Below are 18,565 nucleotides of genomic sequence, written 5' to 3'. Positions count from 1 at the left end.
ATACATAAAATGTGAGAAGAACCGAGAGACACACAGACACAATGTGGTATTATTAGGGAGGGAGGGAAGAAGAAAGGAAAAAAGGAAGAAAACACTGCCATCTGTTAACAACAGATAGACCTTGAGGGCATTATGCTTACTGAAAGTCAGAGAAAACATACTGCATAATCTTATTTATACGTGGAATTTTTTCAAGTTTTTATTCAAATTGCAGTTAACATACACAGTATTAGTTTCAGGTATACAACATAAGGAAGTCAACAGTTCCATACAACACCCAGTGCTCATCCTAAATGTACATCTTAGTCCCCATCATCTATTTCAGCCATTCCCCACCCAACCATCTGTTCTGTAGAGTTAAAAGTCTGTTTCTTGGTTTGCCCCCCTCTCTCTTTTTTCCCTTTAGTTTCTTAGATGGCCAAGAGACACATGAAAAGATGCTCAACATCATTCATTATCAGGGAAATACAACCCCAAACTGCAATGAAATATCTCACAACTGTAGAATTAACATGAAATATTCACCTTCAAAATTAACAACATGAGAAATAACAGGTGTTGGCATGCATGTGAAGAAAAGGAAACCATTATGCACTTTTGGTAGGAATGCAAACTGTGCAGCCATTCTGGAAAATAGTGTGGAGGTTCCTCAAAAAGTTAAAAATAGAACTACCCTACTACATAGCAATTGTTCTACTAGATATTTACCCAAAGGATACAAAAATGCTGATTTCAAAAGGATTCAGGCAACCCTGTCTTTACAGCAGCACTATCTACAATTGCAAACACCCCAAGCGCTCATCAACTGATGGACAGGAAAGAAGTTGTGTGTGAAATATTACTCAGCCATAGCAAAGGATGAAATCTTCCATTTGCAACAACATGAATGGAGCTAAAGTATATTACACTAAGTGAAAAATAAGTCTGTTAGACAAAGACAAATACCATATGATTTTTTACTCATGTGGAATTAAGAAACAAATGAGCATATTGTGGAATTTTAAAAACCAACCTCATAGAACCAAAGACCAGACTTGAGATGGAGAAGTAACTGGGTGAAGTCAAAAGGTACAAAATTCCAATAATAGTATAAATAAATGCTGAAGATATAGTATGATGACCAGAATTAATACTGTACTGTGTATTCGAAAACTACTAAGAAATCAAATGTTAAAAATTCTCATTAAAATAAATTCTTGCTGCATCAATGAATTGTAGCTATATGATGAATCTTAACTACATTTTTAATCACTTACATATATATAGTGAACATATATAATCACTAAATTTGAATGTATCAAAACGTTATGCTATCTGTATAACCTTAAACTTACACAATTTAATATATCAAGTAAATCACAATCAAACTGGAAAAATAATAGTGAATAGTGCCATTCTCATTTCCACCCACTGGCTGACTGACCCACAATCCTTGATTATCAGAAACAATACCATATAATAGGCAGTTATTCAGTATGAACACAGACTTCTGAAGAACCCTCTTCAGCTTTGCTAGAGGGTACTGACTAGCTGGGGATGTTGATGAGTCTTTAGAGATCATTTCCACCAAAACATCAAGCCTGCCATTTCAGGATAGTGGGTAACGTGGTAAGACCAGTGAATTCCATGATCATGGCCCACTGCTGTAGGATCTGAAATAATGCTGTGTGGAACACAATGATGTTTAATATGGTATTCTCTAAGTCCACAGATGACAGTTTTGACAGAAGCATTTTACCAGGGAAGGCAAATCCACATATGGAGTATCTACTGTAATAACAAAATGTTGTCCCTTTCATGGTGGAAACCCTCCACTGTAATAAACTTAATGGGTAGCTTGTTGATTTCCATGGAAATACTGCCATATGGGGGGCTCATTATTGGCCTCTGCTTCTCACATATTGAGTACTCAGTGGTAGCCACACCCAGAACAGTAGTGGTTAAGTAGAATATATTTTGCTAAGATCATGCAGAGAGAAGGGGCTGATTGGTATTCACATAACCAGTCATTCTATCCACTTGATTATTTAAAAAAAAAAATTTTTTTTTAACGTTTATTTATTTTTGAGACAGAGAGACAGAGCATGAACAGGGGAGGGGCAGAGAGAGAGGGAGACACAGAATCGGAAGCAGGCTCCAGGCTCTGAGCCATCAGCCCAGAGCCCGACGCGGGGCTCAAACTCACGGACCGCGAGACTGTGACCTGAGCCGAAGTCGGACGCTTAACCGACTGAGTCACCCAGGAGCCCCTATCCACTTGATTATTAAAACACTCCTTGGCTGGTGTCACTCTTTGGTATTCACATGGAACAGAAATATCTTCACAATTGAGATGCATGGGTGGCTCAGTAGGTTAAGCATCCAACTTCAGCTCAGGTCATGATCTCACAGTCTATGAGTTCGAGTCCGACAGCCTACTTCAAATTCTGTCTCCCCCTCTCTGTCCCTTCTCTGCTTGTGCATGCCTGGTGTCTCGCTCTCAAAAATAAATAAACTTTAAAAAAAAAATTAAAAAAATAAATGCCCTCCTATTTATTTCTCAAAGTACAAATACTTCTTCCACAAATTTCCTTGTAAACCAATTTTCCAATGGTGTTCCTTCTAAGTCCCTCACATTCCAGCTAAACCACTGGACAAAGCCAATTATTTAGTATATAATTACACATCTGGCTATTACTCTCTCCAAAGAAAGTGAACAAGTAGGTGCGGTGCTCAAAGCTCTACTCACTAGAGCTACTGGTGCAAGCATTCCAGTAATCCATTAAGTTCAAAGAAATAGGCCAACATCCTCCTTAACTTAAGGAGATTACAGTTAAGTACATGCCACAGAAATAACTAAGATGTTACAGATCTGGCACAGAAATAACAAACTTTCCTTACCAGATTAAGTCTCATCAGAACTTTAGGTGTGGCCATTTTAAATCAGTCTTTCACATACAGTTATCATTTGATTTGGATTCTGAAAGTGTGTACAATAAACTATAGGCAGGGATGTTTAACAGCATTGCAGGAATAATTCTGAAATTGTACCTCAAGCTCTGAGTAAGAATTTCTAAAAATAAGGGAAGCTAACAGAGTCATAAACCTGCGAACTCAAGTAAAATCAGAACAAGCAGCTTTGAATGAACTGCTGAGATCATTATAACTCTGGGTGAATTTGTCTGAAACATGGTTTCTTCAATGTTTGTAACCAGTAACTTAAGGAACTTTTCCTCTTAAACTATATATAACTCATAGCAATCTCGTAAGTATTCCTTGGTAAACAAAAACAATTATTTTTCCTCCATACCTGATCTTCTACAATTTGAAAACTATTATTAAGTATCCTTATCTTTATGGGAAAAATTATTTGCATAAATTCAGAAAGAACCTCTTCTTGTAAAAAACATGATTGGAAACACTGGATATAATACAAAATATTTGACTGGGATGTCACATTTGAAAATAAGGTTCATTAAATAACATATGATCTGAGAATGGCGGGACTTTAAGGAACATTTAACACGCCAATGCTCATAAAGCCCGCTTTGGCAAAAGTGGCCTGAACCTAAGTGTCCCTCACTTTGGCGCTGAGGTTAAGGAAGCTCTTCCTGGCAAGCCCAGGAACCTCAGGATACTTTCAAGAACCCTAGAAAAAGGAATTCAACCAAATCTATATAATGCAGCAAAACGTCAGGTGACAAATTCTTGGCTGTACTTTCTAGCCTTGAGAGGCTTTTAAAAACCTAATCTGAGAGGCACCTGGGTGGCTTGCTCAGTCGGTTGAGCGTCCAACTCTTGATTTTGGCTCAGGTCACGATCCTAGGGTGAGAGAGCCATGTCAAGCTCCCTCAGCTTTCTCTCTCCCTCCCACCCTCTGCCCTTCTTCCCACTCACAGGGGAAATTCATTTATTTTTAAATAAAAATTTAAAAAAAATTTTAAGGGTATATAGTGGAGATTTTATAATCCAAAGAACAGAAAAAAAAATCAACAAACAAAACAAGAAGAGCTTCAGAGATAGATGGCAGGCCATTAAATGCACCAACACATGTGTAATGAGAATGCTAAAAGAAAAAAGAAGGGCAAAGAAAAATATTCAATAATAAATGGCTGGGAAATGTCCAAGTTTCAGGGCAAACTTTAATTTACACAACAATAAACTAACTTAAAGTAGGAAAAAGGAAGAAAGAGTCACAGACACATTAAAATGAAAAATGTCAAAAAACAAAGACAGGTAGATCTTGAAAGCAACAACAGAAAAAGAATCACTTAGCCGTACCCACCCCCCCCACACCCTGCCCCAAAAAACTAGTTAGACTGACAGAGGATTCTCCTCAGATACGGTGATAACATTCAAATTGCTCAAAGAGGGTATCCAGGTTGGTCAGTCAGTTAAGTGTCTGACTTCAGATCAGGTCATGATCTCATGGCTCATAGGTTTGACAGCTCAGAACCTGGAGCCACCTTTGGATTCTGTCTCTCCTTTCTCTCTGCCCCTCACTCACTCACACTCAATGTCTCTCTCTCAAAAATAAGTATTAAAAAAACTTTTTTTAATTAAAAGAAATTTCCTCAAAGAAAAGTCACCCAAAAATCTTCTTTCCTTTCAACAATGGCAAAGGTCTTTCAACAATGAAGGACAAATAATAATGGCAAATTTAAAAAAAGAGAGAATTCACTGCAAACACACCCACCTCACGACAATTCTAACAAACCTCTTCAGACTTAGAGCAAGAGCCTAAGTGAGTAATTTTAAAGTTCCCCACACACAAACCCCTCCACACAAAAACAATCACAAAAAGGATCAAAATTACCTTTTTGGTAATAAAATGCAATTATGGAACACAGCATACTTTACATCTCTTTTCTTCTCCTATCTGAGTTAAAAAACAACGTTTACACAATCTCAAGAGAACTGTATTGTTGGTTTAATATATATCACAATGTAACTTGTTATTAATTACAAAATAAATGGGGTAGTGGGAACAAAGCTGTATTGGGCTAAAGCCATGGCTCCAGATGGGATGGGGCTAAATGGGCAAGGGCCATTAAGGAGAACACTTGTTGGGAGAGCACTGGATGTTATACGTGGGTGATGAATCACTGAATTCTATCCATGAACACTATATGATAACCAAGTTCAACATAAATTTTTAAAAATGAATAAATTTTTTAGAAAGTGAAATTACAAAAACAATTCCATTCATAATAAAAACAGTCTACTAACTGCTGTCTCTGAGACAAAATTTAGATTCAACAATAAAAGTACATTTAAAAATACAATGCAAGGGCGCCTGGGTGGCTCAGTCGGTTAAGTGGCCGACTTCGGCTCAGGTCATGATCTCTCGGTCCGTGAGTTCAAGCCCCGCGTCGGGCTCTGTGCTGACAGCTCAGAGTCTGGAGCCTGTTTCAGATTCTGTGTCTCCCTCTCTCTGACCCTCCCCTGTTCATGCTCTGTATCTCACTGTCTCAAAAATAAATAAAATGTTAAAAAAATAAAATTAAAAAAATAAAAAAAAAAAATACAATGCAAAGAATGATAATGAAAAGAAAGAAAAGGTCAACAGAATCAAACTGAAAGTCTAGAAGTAAACTCATATATCTAAGGCCAAGAGGGGCGCCTGGGTGGCTCAGTCGGTTAAGCATCCAGCTTCGGCTCAGGTTATGATCTCATGGTCCGTGGGTTCGAACCCCGCGTCGGGCTCTGTGCTGACAGCTCAGAGCCTGGAGCCTGTTTCAGATTCTGTGTCTCCCTCTTTCTCTGACCCTCCCCTGTTCATGCTCTCTCTCTCTCTGTCTCAAAAATAAATGTTTTAAAAAAAAAAAAAATTAAGGCCAAGAGACTGTGTAAATGGTGTCAAGACCATGCAAATGATGGAAAAATTTTCTTCTGAACAAACAGTACGGGGAAAAATAAATATCCACATGCAAAGGAATATAGTTGGAACTTGTCTGCACACCACATACAAAAATTAACTTAAAAGGATGAAGAACATGAAAGTAAAAGTTACAACTATAAAACTCTTAAAAGAGAAAAACAGGGATAAATTTTTATGGCTATGTCTGATACAGAATTTAAATTAATGGTTATAAGATACTCACTGAACAGAACAAAAGAGTGGAGAGTGTAAGTGAGACATTTAACAAAGACATTAAAAAGCACAAATCATACAGAATGAAATAAATGAAATTTAAAATACACTAGGTGAAATAAGTAGACCAGAGGAAAAAGAAAAATGAATTAATAACTGAAGGATACAGTAATAAACAGTAATCAAACTGAAAAGGTGAGAGAAAAAAATTATGTAAAATGAAAACAGACTTTGGGAAGTCAACGACACCTTCAAGTGTAGTAACACTCACATTATAGGGATCCTACAAAGATAACAGAGAGAAAAAGTGACCGAAAACTCATCTGAGAAATAATAGCTGGAAACTTCCCGAATCTGGTGAAGGAAACAGAAATCTTGATTCAGAAGGCAGAGAGAATGTGCCACAAAATCAATCCAATTAGGATACGTCAACACACATAGTAATTAAAGTGGCAAAAGCAGTGATAAAGTATGAATTTTAAACCAGCAAGAACAAAGAAACCAGATACTACAAGGGAAGCACCATTAAGGCTATCAGGTTATTTTTCAGCAAAACCGCAGGTGAGAAAAAAGTGGCATGATATAGTCAAACTGCCAAAAAGGAAAAAATCTGTAGTCAACCAGGCTATTATTCAGAATATAAAGATAAAGAGTTTCCCAGACAAAAATTAAAGGAATTCATCATCACTAAATGAGCCCTATAAGAAATGTTAAGGGGGAGCAATGCCTGGGTGGCTCAGTCGGTTAAGCATCCAACTCAAGGTTTCAGCTCAGGTCATGATCTTGTGGTTCACAAGATCAAGTCCCACATCAGGCTCCAGACTGACAACTTGGATCCTGCCTGGGATTCTCTCTCTGCCCCTCTCCTGTTGATGCTCCTCTCTCTCTCTCTCCCTGCGCCTCTCTCTCTCTCTCTCTCTCTCTCTCTCTCCCTCCCTCCCTCTCTCTTCCCCCCTCCCTCAAATAAATAGACATTAAAAAAAAAAAAAAAAAAAAAAAAGAATGGGGTCAAGTTTTAGCCATGAACAAACTGCCCAACTATATGCAGAAGACATTATATACAAGGCTGATGGTAACATGAAATCAAAAACCAGTAAATGACATGCAAAATATATATTAAAAAAAAAAAAAGGCATCCAAGTACATCACTAAAGAAAACCAATAATGAAAGAGAAGGGAGAAAGGGAAGAAAGGAACACAGAAGAACCACAAAACCAACCACAAAACAGTAACAAAATGGTAATATACACCTATGAATAATCACTTAAAATTTGTTTTAGCTTCACTTATTTAGAGAGAGAGAGAGCACGAGTGACAGTATGGCAGAGAGAGAGAAGGAAAGAGAGAATCCCAAGCACGCTCCATGCTACCAATGCACAGAGCCTGAAGTAGGGTTTGATCTCAACCTCAGGATCGCAACCTCAGCCAAAACCAAGAGCTGGGACACCCAACCCAATGAGCCACCCAGACACCCCTATAATAACTTTAAATATAAAGGCTTAAGCATTCCAAGCAAAAGGGATAGGTTGACAGGGTGGATAAAAAACAAAACCTATCTATATAGTCAAGAGACTTATTTCAGACCTAAAAACAAGCAGACTGAAAGTTAAGAGATGGAGAAGCACTTATCACACAAATGGATGTGAAAAGAAAGATGGGGTAGCATTACTTGCATAGGACAAAAGAGATCTTACAACAAAGACTGTAATAAGAGACAAAGGACACTATTAATAAACAGAACCAACAAAAGGTAAACAATTATAAATACTTATGCACCCAACATGAAAGCACCCAAATACATAAAACAGTTATTAACAAAATAAAGGAAGTAACTAAAAGTAAGACAATAATAGTAGGGGACGTAAAACCCTACGTACATCAATAGACAGACCATCCAAACATATAATCAACAAGAAAGCAATGACGTTTAAATGACACACTGGACCAGACGGTCTTAACAGACATTCAAAACAACCCATCCTAAAATAGCAGAACACATGATCTTTTCAAGTGCACATGGGAGATTCTCCAGAAGACATCACCTAATATTAGGCCACAAAGTAAGTTTCAATAAATTCAAAACAATCAAAGTCATACCATGCAACTTCTCTGACCATAATTAAGCTAGAAATCAACCACAGGAAAAATTCTGAAGAAAGCACAAATACACAGTTAATAATAAGCTACTAAAAAACAATGAATGGGTGAACACAGAAATTAGGAGGAAATCAAACACATGAGACAAATGAAAATGAAAGTAACGTCCAAAACCTCTGAGATGAAGCAAAACTGTTCTGAGAGGGGAGTTTGTATCAATACAGGCCTATTTCAGGAACCAAAAAAAATCTCAAGAAAACAACCTAACCCTATACCTAAAGAAGCTAGGAAAAACAAAAAATAAAAAACAAAAACAAAAAACAAGGAAAACCGAAAACCAGCAGAAAGAAGGAATAAAAATGAGAGCAAAAATAAATGCTATAAAAACTCAAAAAAAAATCCATTAGAAAGTATCAATGAAATCAGGAGTTGGTTCCTTGAAAATACCAACAAAATTGATAAACCAAGGCCACCTAGGTGGTTCACTCAGTTAAACATCCAACTCTTGATTTCAGCTCAGGTCATGCATGGTCTTACGGCTTCTGAGATCAAGCTCCACATTGGGCTGTGAGCTGGGCATGAAGCCTGCTTAAGATTCTCTCACTCTCCCTCTGAGTCTGCCTCTCCCCCATCAAAATAAAGATTAAAATAGTAAAAATTTTTCGAATTGATAAACGAGATTCTCCCCAAAAAGACAGCGTGCAAATAAACAAAATCAAAAATCAAAGAGGATAAATAACAACCAACACCACAGAAATACAACGGGCTAGAGAACACTATGAAAAGTTACATGCCAACAAATTAAACAACCCAAAAGAAATGGATAAATTCCTAGAAATATATAACCTCCCAAAACTAAAGCAGGAAGAAACAGAAAATTTGAAAAGACTGATTACCAGCAATAAAATTGAATCTAAAATCAAAACACCCCCTCCCCCAAATATTAGAGGACTACAAAGCTTCACAGGTAGAGTCTACCAAACATATAAAGAAGAGTTAATACTGGGTACTGGGGTGGCTCAGTTGGTTATTAAAAATGAAAAAAAGAAGAGCTGATATCTATTATTCTCAAATATTCCAAGAAATAGAAGAGGGGGGAAAAACCTGAGTTTATTCTGAGACCAGTGTTACCAGAAAAAGATAAAGACTATCAAAAAAAAGAAAACTACAGGTGAGTGTCTTTGATGAACATGGATGCAAAAATCCACAACAAAGTATCAACAAATGGAATACAAAACTACATTAAAAAAAAAAAAAAATTTGATGCTATCAATTGAGATTTATTCCCAAAATTTAAGAGTGGTTAAATATTCACAAATCAATGTGATGTATCATCAATCAAATCAATGAGAAAGGATAAAAATCATATAATCATTTCAATAAAGACAGAAAAAACATTTGACAAAGTACATTTATTCATGATTAAAAAAAAAACCACCACCTTTGTTGTGTTTAAACAACTTTACCTCAACATAGTAAAGGCCACATATGAAAAACCCACAGGAAAATCTGAGAGCTTTTCCCTTAAGCTCGGGAATAAGAAAGATATCCATTCTCAGCACCATTAGTCAACACAGTATTGGAAGTCCTAGTCACAGGAATCAGACAACTAAAAGGAACGAAAGGCATCCAAATCACTAAGGAAGAGATAAAACTCACTATTTGCACATGACACGATCTATATAGACAGACACCCCTGGAGTGTGTCAGTGGCTCAGCTGGTTAAGTCAGTCAAGGATCTGACTCCTGGTTTTGGCTCAGGTCATGATCTCCCAGTTCTTGAGTTTCAAGCCCCACATCAGGCTCTGGCCTAGTGGCACAGAGCCTGCTTGGGATTCTCTCGCTCTCTCTCTCTCTACTGCCTTCCCCTCACACGCATGCTCACTCTCTCTCCCAAAATAAATAACCTGTAAGAAAAAAGAAGCCCCTAAAGACTCCATAAAAAAAACTACTAAAACTCAAATGAATTCATGAAGGCACAGGATACAATATCAAGGAACAGAAATCTGTTGCATTTCTATTAACTAATAATGAAGCAGCAGAAAGAGAAATTAAGTAAATAATTTCATTTACAATTCCACACAAAATAATAAAATACTTAAGATAAACTTAACCAAAGAAGTGAAAATGTACTCTCAAAATTATACAACCACTGATCAAAGAAACTGAAGATGACACAAACAAATGGAAAGATATTCCATATTCATGGGATTGGAAGAACAAATGTTAAAATGTCCACACTACCCAGATTTAATGCAATCCCTATCAAAATACCAACAGCATTTTTCCCAGAACTAAAACAAACAATCCTAAAGTTTTTATGGAACCACAAAAGACTGATGAACATCCAAAGCAATCTGCAGTTACCACAATTTCAGATTTCAAGTTATACTACACGATGTAGTAACCAAAACAGTAGGGAATGGTCACAAAAATATACACAAAGATCAATGAACATGACAGAAAGCCCAGAAACAAATCTGTGATAAGATGGTCAATTAATCCTCAACAAAGGGAGCAAGAATCAGCAATGGGAAAAAGGCAGTCAACAACAAATGGTGTGTTTGCACCATGTGCAAAAAGAATACAACTAAATCACTTTCTTAGTGCAAAAGAATAAAACTGAATCACTTTCTTATACCATACACAAAAATAAACTCAAAATGCATTAAGGGCTTAAACGTTAGACCTGAAAACATAAAAATCCTGGGAAAGAGCACAGGCAGGAATTTCTCTTACACTGGCTGTAACAATACTCTTCTAATTACGTCTCCTAAAATACAAGAAATAAAAGCAAAAATAAACTACTGGGACTACATGAATATAAAAGGCTTCTGCACAATGAAGGAAACAATCAACAAAAATAAACCTGCTGAATTTGAGAAGATATTCGCAAATAACACATGTGATAAAGGGTTAGTATCCAACATATATATAGAACTTCTACAACTCAACACCAAAAAACCCACAAATAATCCAGTTTAAAAGTGAGCTGAAGACATGAACACTACTTCAAAAAAGACAAATGGCCAACAATCCATGAAAGGATGCTCAAGATCACTCATCATCAGGGAAATGTAATTCAAAACCACAATGAGACACTAACACCTACAGAAAGGCTCAAATCAAAAACTCAACAAAAAGCAAGCTTTGGCAAAGATGTGGAGAAAAAAGAACCTTTGTGCACTGCTACTGGGATGCAAATTGCTGCAATCCCTATGGAACACAGTATGTAGTTTCCTCAAAAACATTAAAATTAGGGGCCACTGGGTGGCTCAGTTGGTTTAGCATCCAACTCTTGATCTTGGCTCAGGTCATGATAACACATTCATGGGATCGAATCCTGTATTGGGCTGTGTTGAGCATGGAACCTGCTTGGGATTCTCTCTCCCTCTTGTCCCAACTTTGATCATGCTCTCTATCAATATAAATAAATAAACTCTAAAAAAATAAAAATAAAAAATACAACTACTCTGTGATCCAGTATTTGCACTAATTGGTATTTGCCTAAAGAATACAAAAATACTAACTCAAAGGATATATGTACCTAAATATTTTTTTCCAGAATGGTCTACAATAGCCAATTATGGAAACAGCCCAAGTGTCTGCAGCTGGATAAATGGATAAAGAAGATGTATGTATATGTATACAATGGAGTATCATTCAGTCATTAAAAATAAAAAAAATATTGCCACTTGCAACAACATGGATGAATCTAGAGATTGTAACATTAAGCAACTTAAGTCAGACAAAGACAAATATCGTATTGTTTCACTCATATGTGATTTAAGAAACAAAACAAATGCACAAAGCGCAGAAAAAAAGGAACAAAAAAGAGAATCTTCACTATCGAGAAAGACCTGATGTTTACCAGAGGACAGGTGGTTGGAGAGGGGGTGAAACAGGTGAAAAGATTAACAGCACACTCATCCTGATGAGTGCTGAGGAAAGTTCAGAATTGTGAATCGCTATACTATACACATGAAACTAATGTTAACACTGTATGTTAAGTATACAGTAATTAAAATTTAAAAAAAAATTAAATACTAGCTATACAAGCTACAGCAGGGATGAACTTTGAAAACATTTTGTTAAGTGAAAAAGCCAGACCAAAAACTAGGCAAATATGTAACAACAAAATAATTAATAGTTCCTTAGGGAAAGGTTTAAGGGGATTAGGGGAGAGTATACAGGGTTTCATTTTCATATGATGAAAATATTCTAAAATTGAATGTGGTGATGGTTATTCAACTGTGCTGATTAAAAATCACTTGGGGGTTACCTGGGTGGCTCAGTCTGTTAAGCATCTGACTCTTGATTACAGCTCAGGACAGGATCTCACAGTTCTTTAAGTTTGAGCCCTGCGTCTCCCTCTCTCCCTCTACCCCTCCCCTGCTCTCTCCCTTTCAAATTAAATTAACTTAAAAAAATTTAAAAACAGAAAATAAACAAACAAACCACCTGGTAGCCGGCTCAGTTGGAAGGACATGCAACTCATATCTATGGGGTTTTCAGTCTGAATCCCATGTTGGGGGTAGAAATTACTTAACGATAAAGTTAAAAAAAAACAAAACACTGAAATTTAAACCTCTGAATGGATGTAGTCTATAGTAGACTAAATTGTATTTTTATAGGTGTCAACAAAATTTTTTAAAACAAAATTTAAAAAATTTATTAGAATATTTATGGATTAAGTAAATTCTAGTTTTTTTCACTGTTTCTTTCCACTCCACTTTCATTTAAATTAAGGACTCAAGGGGCGCCTGGGTGGCTCAGTCGGTTGGGCGTCCGACTTCGGCTCAGGTCACAATCTCGAGGTCCATGAGTTCGAGCCCTGCGTCGGGCTCTGGGCTGATGGCTCAGAGACTGGAGCCTGCTTCCGATTCTGTGTCTCCCTCTCTCTCTGCCCCTCCCCCGTGCATGCTCTGTCTCTCTCTGTCTCAAAAATAAATAAACGTTAAAAAAAATTTTTTTTTAAATTAGGGACTCAAACATGGATTTGGGGTAACCTAAATAATTTCCCATTCATGCACACAATGCTATCTATAACTAATCCTCATGGCACTTATGCCTAAAAACTGATTATGATTATGGCTTATATCCTATTATAAGACAAATTTGTTTTGTGGTGTAAAATAACAGTCATTGTTGAAAAGCAATCTATATAAGCTACCTATAACATACTTGGAAAGTATCCATGCTGTAAAAAAGATTGATCTGCTAGTTTATCTTTTCTTAAACTGATTTAACACAATGGATAATTTATCTTTATATATAATTCTTCATTTAAGTAGGGATTCTTAAATAAACAGTTTTAATTCTCCCCAGAATTCCAATCACAGCAAAAACATAAAAATGAGGCATGGTACCCTTAGCATACAGCCTAACAACCATCTTCAAAAAAACCATCATTCACCCTTCATTCATTTCCAGCTTTGAACTTTAAAGGAACAGCACTTTTTTTCTTCAACAAGATAGTTCAACATAAAATAGCTGAGAGAAAGTTAGATCTTTTCCTGTCTCCATGTACTATTTTGTGTAATACGAACCAAAAGAAGAAGACAAAATTGACATTCAAATGTGTACTAACCTTCCAGTAGTCAGTCTGTAAACTGTAGTATTTCTGATATGCAGATAATGCTGCAAAACAGAAAATAATTATTGGCAAATTTTTTATGTCCCATTTGAAAATCCACAACAAAGATTTCAAAACTTTAATAAGCTGCCCATCAAGCCCATGTCTCAGTGAACTGTGCTATAAATACCAAACAATTTACGGGTGCCTAGGTGGCTCAGTTGGTTAAGCTTCGGACTTCAACTCAAAGCATCATCTCAAGGCTAGGTGGGTTCCAGCCCCACATCAGGCTCTGTGCTGACAGCTCAGACAGGCCTGGAGCCTATTTCAGGTTCTATCTCTGTCTCTCACTTTCCCTGCCCTGCTCACATACACACACTCTCTCAAACATAAGTAAACATTAAAAAAATTTTCTTTTAAACAACCAAACAACTGTTTACAGACTACCAACTACCATGAAAGTAATGGAAATAAATGACCTACAGAAGATCAAGTATATAAAAACTATTACCAAATTTCATTCTTGCACTAAAACAAATGGTCAAGTCTTGGTAATTAATTCAATCAATTTGGATTCCCTCGTGGACCAAATATCCTGGGAATTTTCTAAGGCTACCATATACTATATAGTGAATTTTCTAATTTTTTCTCAAAATGAGAATCACTTCCCAGAAAATTACAATGACATGCATACATACTTCCCTTTATACAATCAACACTACCTTTGACTACTAGCTTCAATTTTACTTCAAAATAGTTATTCCCATGCTCCCTAATCCCCCTAAGGGTACAAAAGGAATGGAATCACATAAAGTGGGTCCTCTCAAACTTTAAGAAAAAGGCACAGTAAGGTATGGCTGTTTGGGTGGCTCAGTTGGTTAAGCATCTGGCCTCGGCTCAGGTCATGATCATGTGTCTGCTGAGTTCAAGCCCCACGTTGGGCTCTATGCAGACAGCCCAGACCCTGGAACCTGCCTCAGATTCTGTGTGTGTCTCTCTCTGCCCCTCCCCTACTCCCATTCTGTCTCTCTCTCTCAAAAATAAACACTGGGGCACCTGCGTGGCCCAGGCAATTATGCATCTGACTTCAGCTAAGGTCATGACCTCGTGTTCCGTGAGTTCAATCCTGGGGTGGGGTTCTGTGCTAACATCTCAGAGCCTGGAGCCTGCTTCCGATTCTGTGTCTCCCAGTCTCTCTGCCCCTCCCTGCTCATGCTCTGTCTCTCTCACTCTGAAAAATGAATAAATGTTTTTAAAATTTTTTTGATAAACATTAAAAATAAAGTTTTATAAAAACACACAGTAATGTAAAAAAGTGAAAGAGTAAACAGTCACTTTAACATATTAGAATTGTGGCAATTAAAAAAATTTAAGATGAAAACAGGAACCTCCAGCATAATTCCAATGGAATCAGATTATCTTTTAATGTATTCATTCAAGTATCCCAGGGAGAACATTTACAATAAAATATAGTTAGGAATGAACATTGCCCTGAAAAGTCAAAATAAAATGAAAATATCAGCAGTAAACCTGAGGAGCGCATTGTACATACTATGTAACATGCTGAGGATTTTCATTATCTTGAACAATCACTGTAATGAATTTCAGACATCACAACAGAACTGTAAACATTAGCTAATATCCTTTCATGCAATTCACTACACACTTAGAGGAAAAAAAAAATCTTAACAAGGAAAACTTTTTCAAACATCATAAAATGAAAATAATCAGAATTTTTAAACAACCAAACTTATGACTAGAAACACTACTGTATATGTAAGAATCATCTCCTGTAATACAATACATTCTAAGTCTAAGATATAACTAAATGACTACAGGAGTTCTTTTTAAAACAAAAATCTAAAGAAGAAAAACTAGTAACACAAGAAGTCACAAATTACCACGGGAGACACTGTCCAGAGGCAACCACCCCAGTAAAGCAATGTCAGGGGAGGAAAATCTTAACCACAAGTGACAATTTTCTAGAGGCTAAAAGTCAAAAGCCTGAGATTTTAAAAAATTCAGGGCACTTAGGCCTAGGAGACTCCCAAAATATTGTGAAGCTCACTTTTAAGGTCCCAGATTTCCACAACATATCAGAAAAACCTCAACTTTTGGGCAAACAAAGGGAAAAAGGAATGCTTTGAAATATCTCAGAGTACCAAGGTCTTCTTAAAGAAGTTTGCCTTCAGGTGAAAATGGTTATCCAGCAGGTAACCTACAAACTATCAGAGCCTAGCTGTTCAAGAAAGTAAAAGAAATACCCGACTCCAGCCTATTCTAGTCCTTCTTAATGTAAGTGAGGAAAAAGAACTGAAAAATGCCTTCACTTTCCAACCTGAAGTCTTAATAAGAGACTTTTGCTCCCCTGCCAGTTTACCACATTACTAACGGCCTATTTATAGCAGCTCTTTTAATTGATACCCCACATCAACACATTAAGAAAAAATTATGAGACATACCACAAGCAAAAAGACATAATTTAAAGAAACAGAACAGCAATGGAACCAGACATAGCAGGTAAACTGAATTTCTCTGACAGAATTTAAAACTACAATATGCTAAAGATAGTGTATCAACAGAGCAGCATGCAAGAACAAATACGCAATGGAAGCAGAGAAATAAAAATCACAACTAAGGATCAAGAAGAAATGTCAAACTTCAAAAAGTTATTATTAGGGGACTGAATACAGTTGTGGAAAGAATATCTGAGATGCAGAATGTAACAGCAGAATCCTCAAAAACCAAAAGGCAGGGAATATCGCTGGAGGGAAAAGAAAATAAAACAAAAAAAGAATATAATTTCAAAGGACTTTGGACAAAACGTAAAACAGAGAGAAAAGAGCAGAGGAATTATTTGGAAGAATAATGACAGAGACTTTCTCCCAAGATTAAAGTCAGACAATAAATCTCACACCCAGGAAGCTCAGAGAATACCAAGCAAGAAAAACATCCAAAGCAAAAAATAAAAACTCAGGCATATCATTTTGAAACAACAGAAACTAAAATTGAGAGAGAGAGAGACAAAGACAGCACTCTTGAGTGTGAGAAAGTGAGGGACAGGCAGAGGGAAAGAAAGAATCCTAAGGAGCCTCCACACAAGGCACAAAGCTCAATGTGGGGCTTAACCCCACAACCCTGAGATCATGACCTAAGCCAAAATTAAGAGTTCGACATTCAACAGACTGAGCCACCGTTAAATGATTTTTAGAAAACAATCTAGAAAGAAACTAGAGGAAACGAAGATGAAAAATGATATCAATTATTCAACCTCTCAGAAACCATGTAAGGAAGAAGATGAGAACAGTATGTTTAAACTGTTGGGGGGGCGGGTGGGAGGGGTACGATACAATTTTGTACACTGCACAATTATCATTCAAAGAAAAGGAGAGGGGCGCGTGGGTAATTTAGTGGGCTAAGCAACCAAGTCATGTTTTCACCTCAGGTCATGATCTCACAGTTTGTGAGTTTAAGGTTCTGCAGAGCCTGCTTTGGATTCTCTCTCTCTCTCTCTCTCTCTCTCTCTCTCTCTCACTGCTCCCCCCACCATATCTTACATGTGCGTGCACTCTCTACCTCAAAAATAAACCTATAACAAGTGAAAGCAAAATACTTCTCAAAGAAGCAAATATTGAAACTGTTGGCAGAGGAGCTGCCTGACCAAAAAAAAAAATGTTAAAAGAAGAAAATAAAAAGGTCAGTAACTCCAAACCACGTGAAGAAAGCACAAGTAAATATGAGTAAATATAAAATCTTTTCTTTTTCTTATTATCTGATCTAAAAGATAACCATTCAAAATAACATCAACCTGTGGTTTTTTTTTCAATGTTTATTTAATTTTGAAAGAAAGAGTGTGTGAGTGGAGGAGGGGCAGAGAGAGAGGGAGACACAGAATCCAAAGCAGGCTCCAGGTGCTGAGCTGTCAACACAGAATGCAATGTGTGGTTCGAACCCATGGACCATGAGATCATGACCTAAGCTGAAGTCAGATGCTTAACAGACTGAGCCACCCAGGCACGCCCCCGCCCATGTTTTTTAATTAAACACATTTTGTAGATCTTACATATACACGTCTTCCTCAACTTACAGAGTTTATCCAAAATTCCCACTGTAATTTGGAAATATCATAAATTGGGGAGCCTGGGTGGCTCAGTCGGTTGAGCATCCGACTTCAGCTCAGGTCATAATCTCGCAGTCTGTGAGTTCGAGCCCTGCGTTGGGCTCTATGCTGACAGCTCAGAGCCTGGAGCCTGCTTCCGATTCTGTGTCTCCCCCTCTCTCTGCCCCTACCCCGCTTATGCTCTGTCTCTCTGTCAAAAATAAAATTTTTAAAAAAGTTATGAAAATATCATAAATTGAAAATCCATTTAACACACCGAACCTGCCTCCATCCATCATAGCTCAGCCTAGCCTACCTTAACTATGCTCAGAACCCTTACACTGTGGTAGGGTCCCCTCTGTACGAAGAGAAAGGAAAAAAGCTTCAAGGCAATCTGGTTATACATGTACATGACAACATCCCTCACAATCTTATAACATGAAACCACTTAATCAGAATACATGTTTGTATGTTATCATATACGGGAGACAAAGAAGTGGAAAATATATACAACACTACACCACATGGTGTTTGAGGCCCAGTTCTTCTGGTATGAACCCAACTGAGCCGTGCCAGCAGGAATAAAAAGTTGCTTTCTGGAAGGAAAAGCCTCAGTGTCACAACTCTGTGCGAGAATCCTGAAACATTACTTGGGGGCTCGTCTGGCATTCAGAGACAGTGCGTTTCCACCTCCTTTGCCACCAGGGTACAAACTTCGGGA

The 18,565-nt window shown here is 37.2% G+C and overlaps 1 protein-coding gene across 6 annotated transcripts in view; it reads right to left on the bottom strand.

Moving 5' to 3' along the window:
- Nucleotides 1–18,565, bottom strand: part of LOC145714981 (lysine-specific demethylase 6A-like) — a 192,661-nt gene that overhangs the window by 119,863 nt on the left and 54,233 nt on the right. For all 6 annotated transcript variants that reach the window (XR_014137095.1, XM_081794572.1, XM_081794573.1 and 3 more), the window contains exon 4: nt 13,761–13,810. Coding sequence is in view for 5 of the 6 variants with exons in the window: in XM_081794572.1 (XP_081650698.1) it covers nt 13,761–13,810 (50 nt within the window). In the remaining variant the exon portion in view is untranslated. The remainder of the gene's footprint in view (nt 1–13,760; nt 13,811–18,565) is intronic.

This window comes from Panthera onca, chromosome Y, assembly GCF_046562875.1.
Source record: "Panthera onca isolate mPanOnc1 chromosome Y, mPanOnc1 haplotype 2, whole genome shotgun sequence".
Classification (NCBI taxonomy): Eukaryota; Metazoa; Chordata; class Mammalia; order Carnivora; family Felidae; genus Panthera; species Panthera onca.
This window is presented reverse-complemented; position numbering and strand designations above follow the sequence as displayed.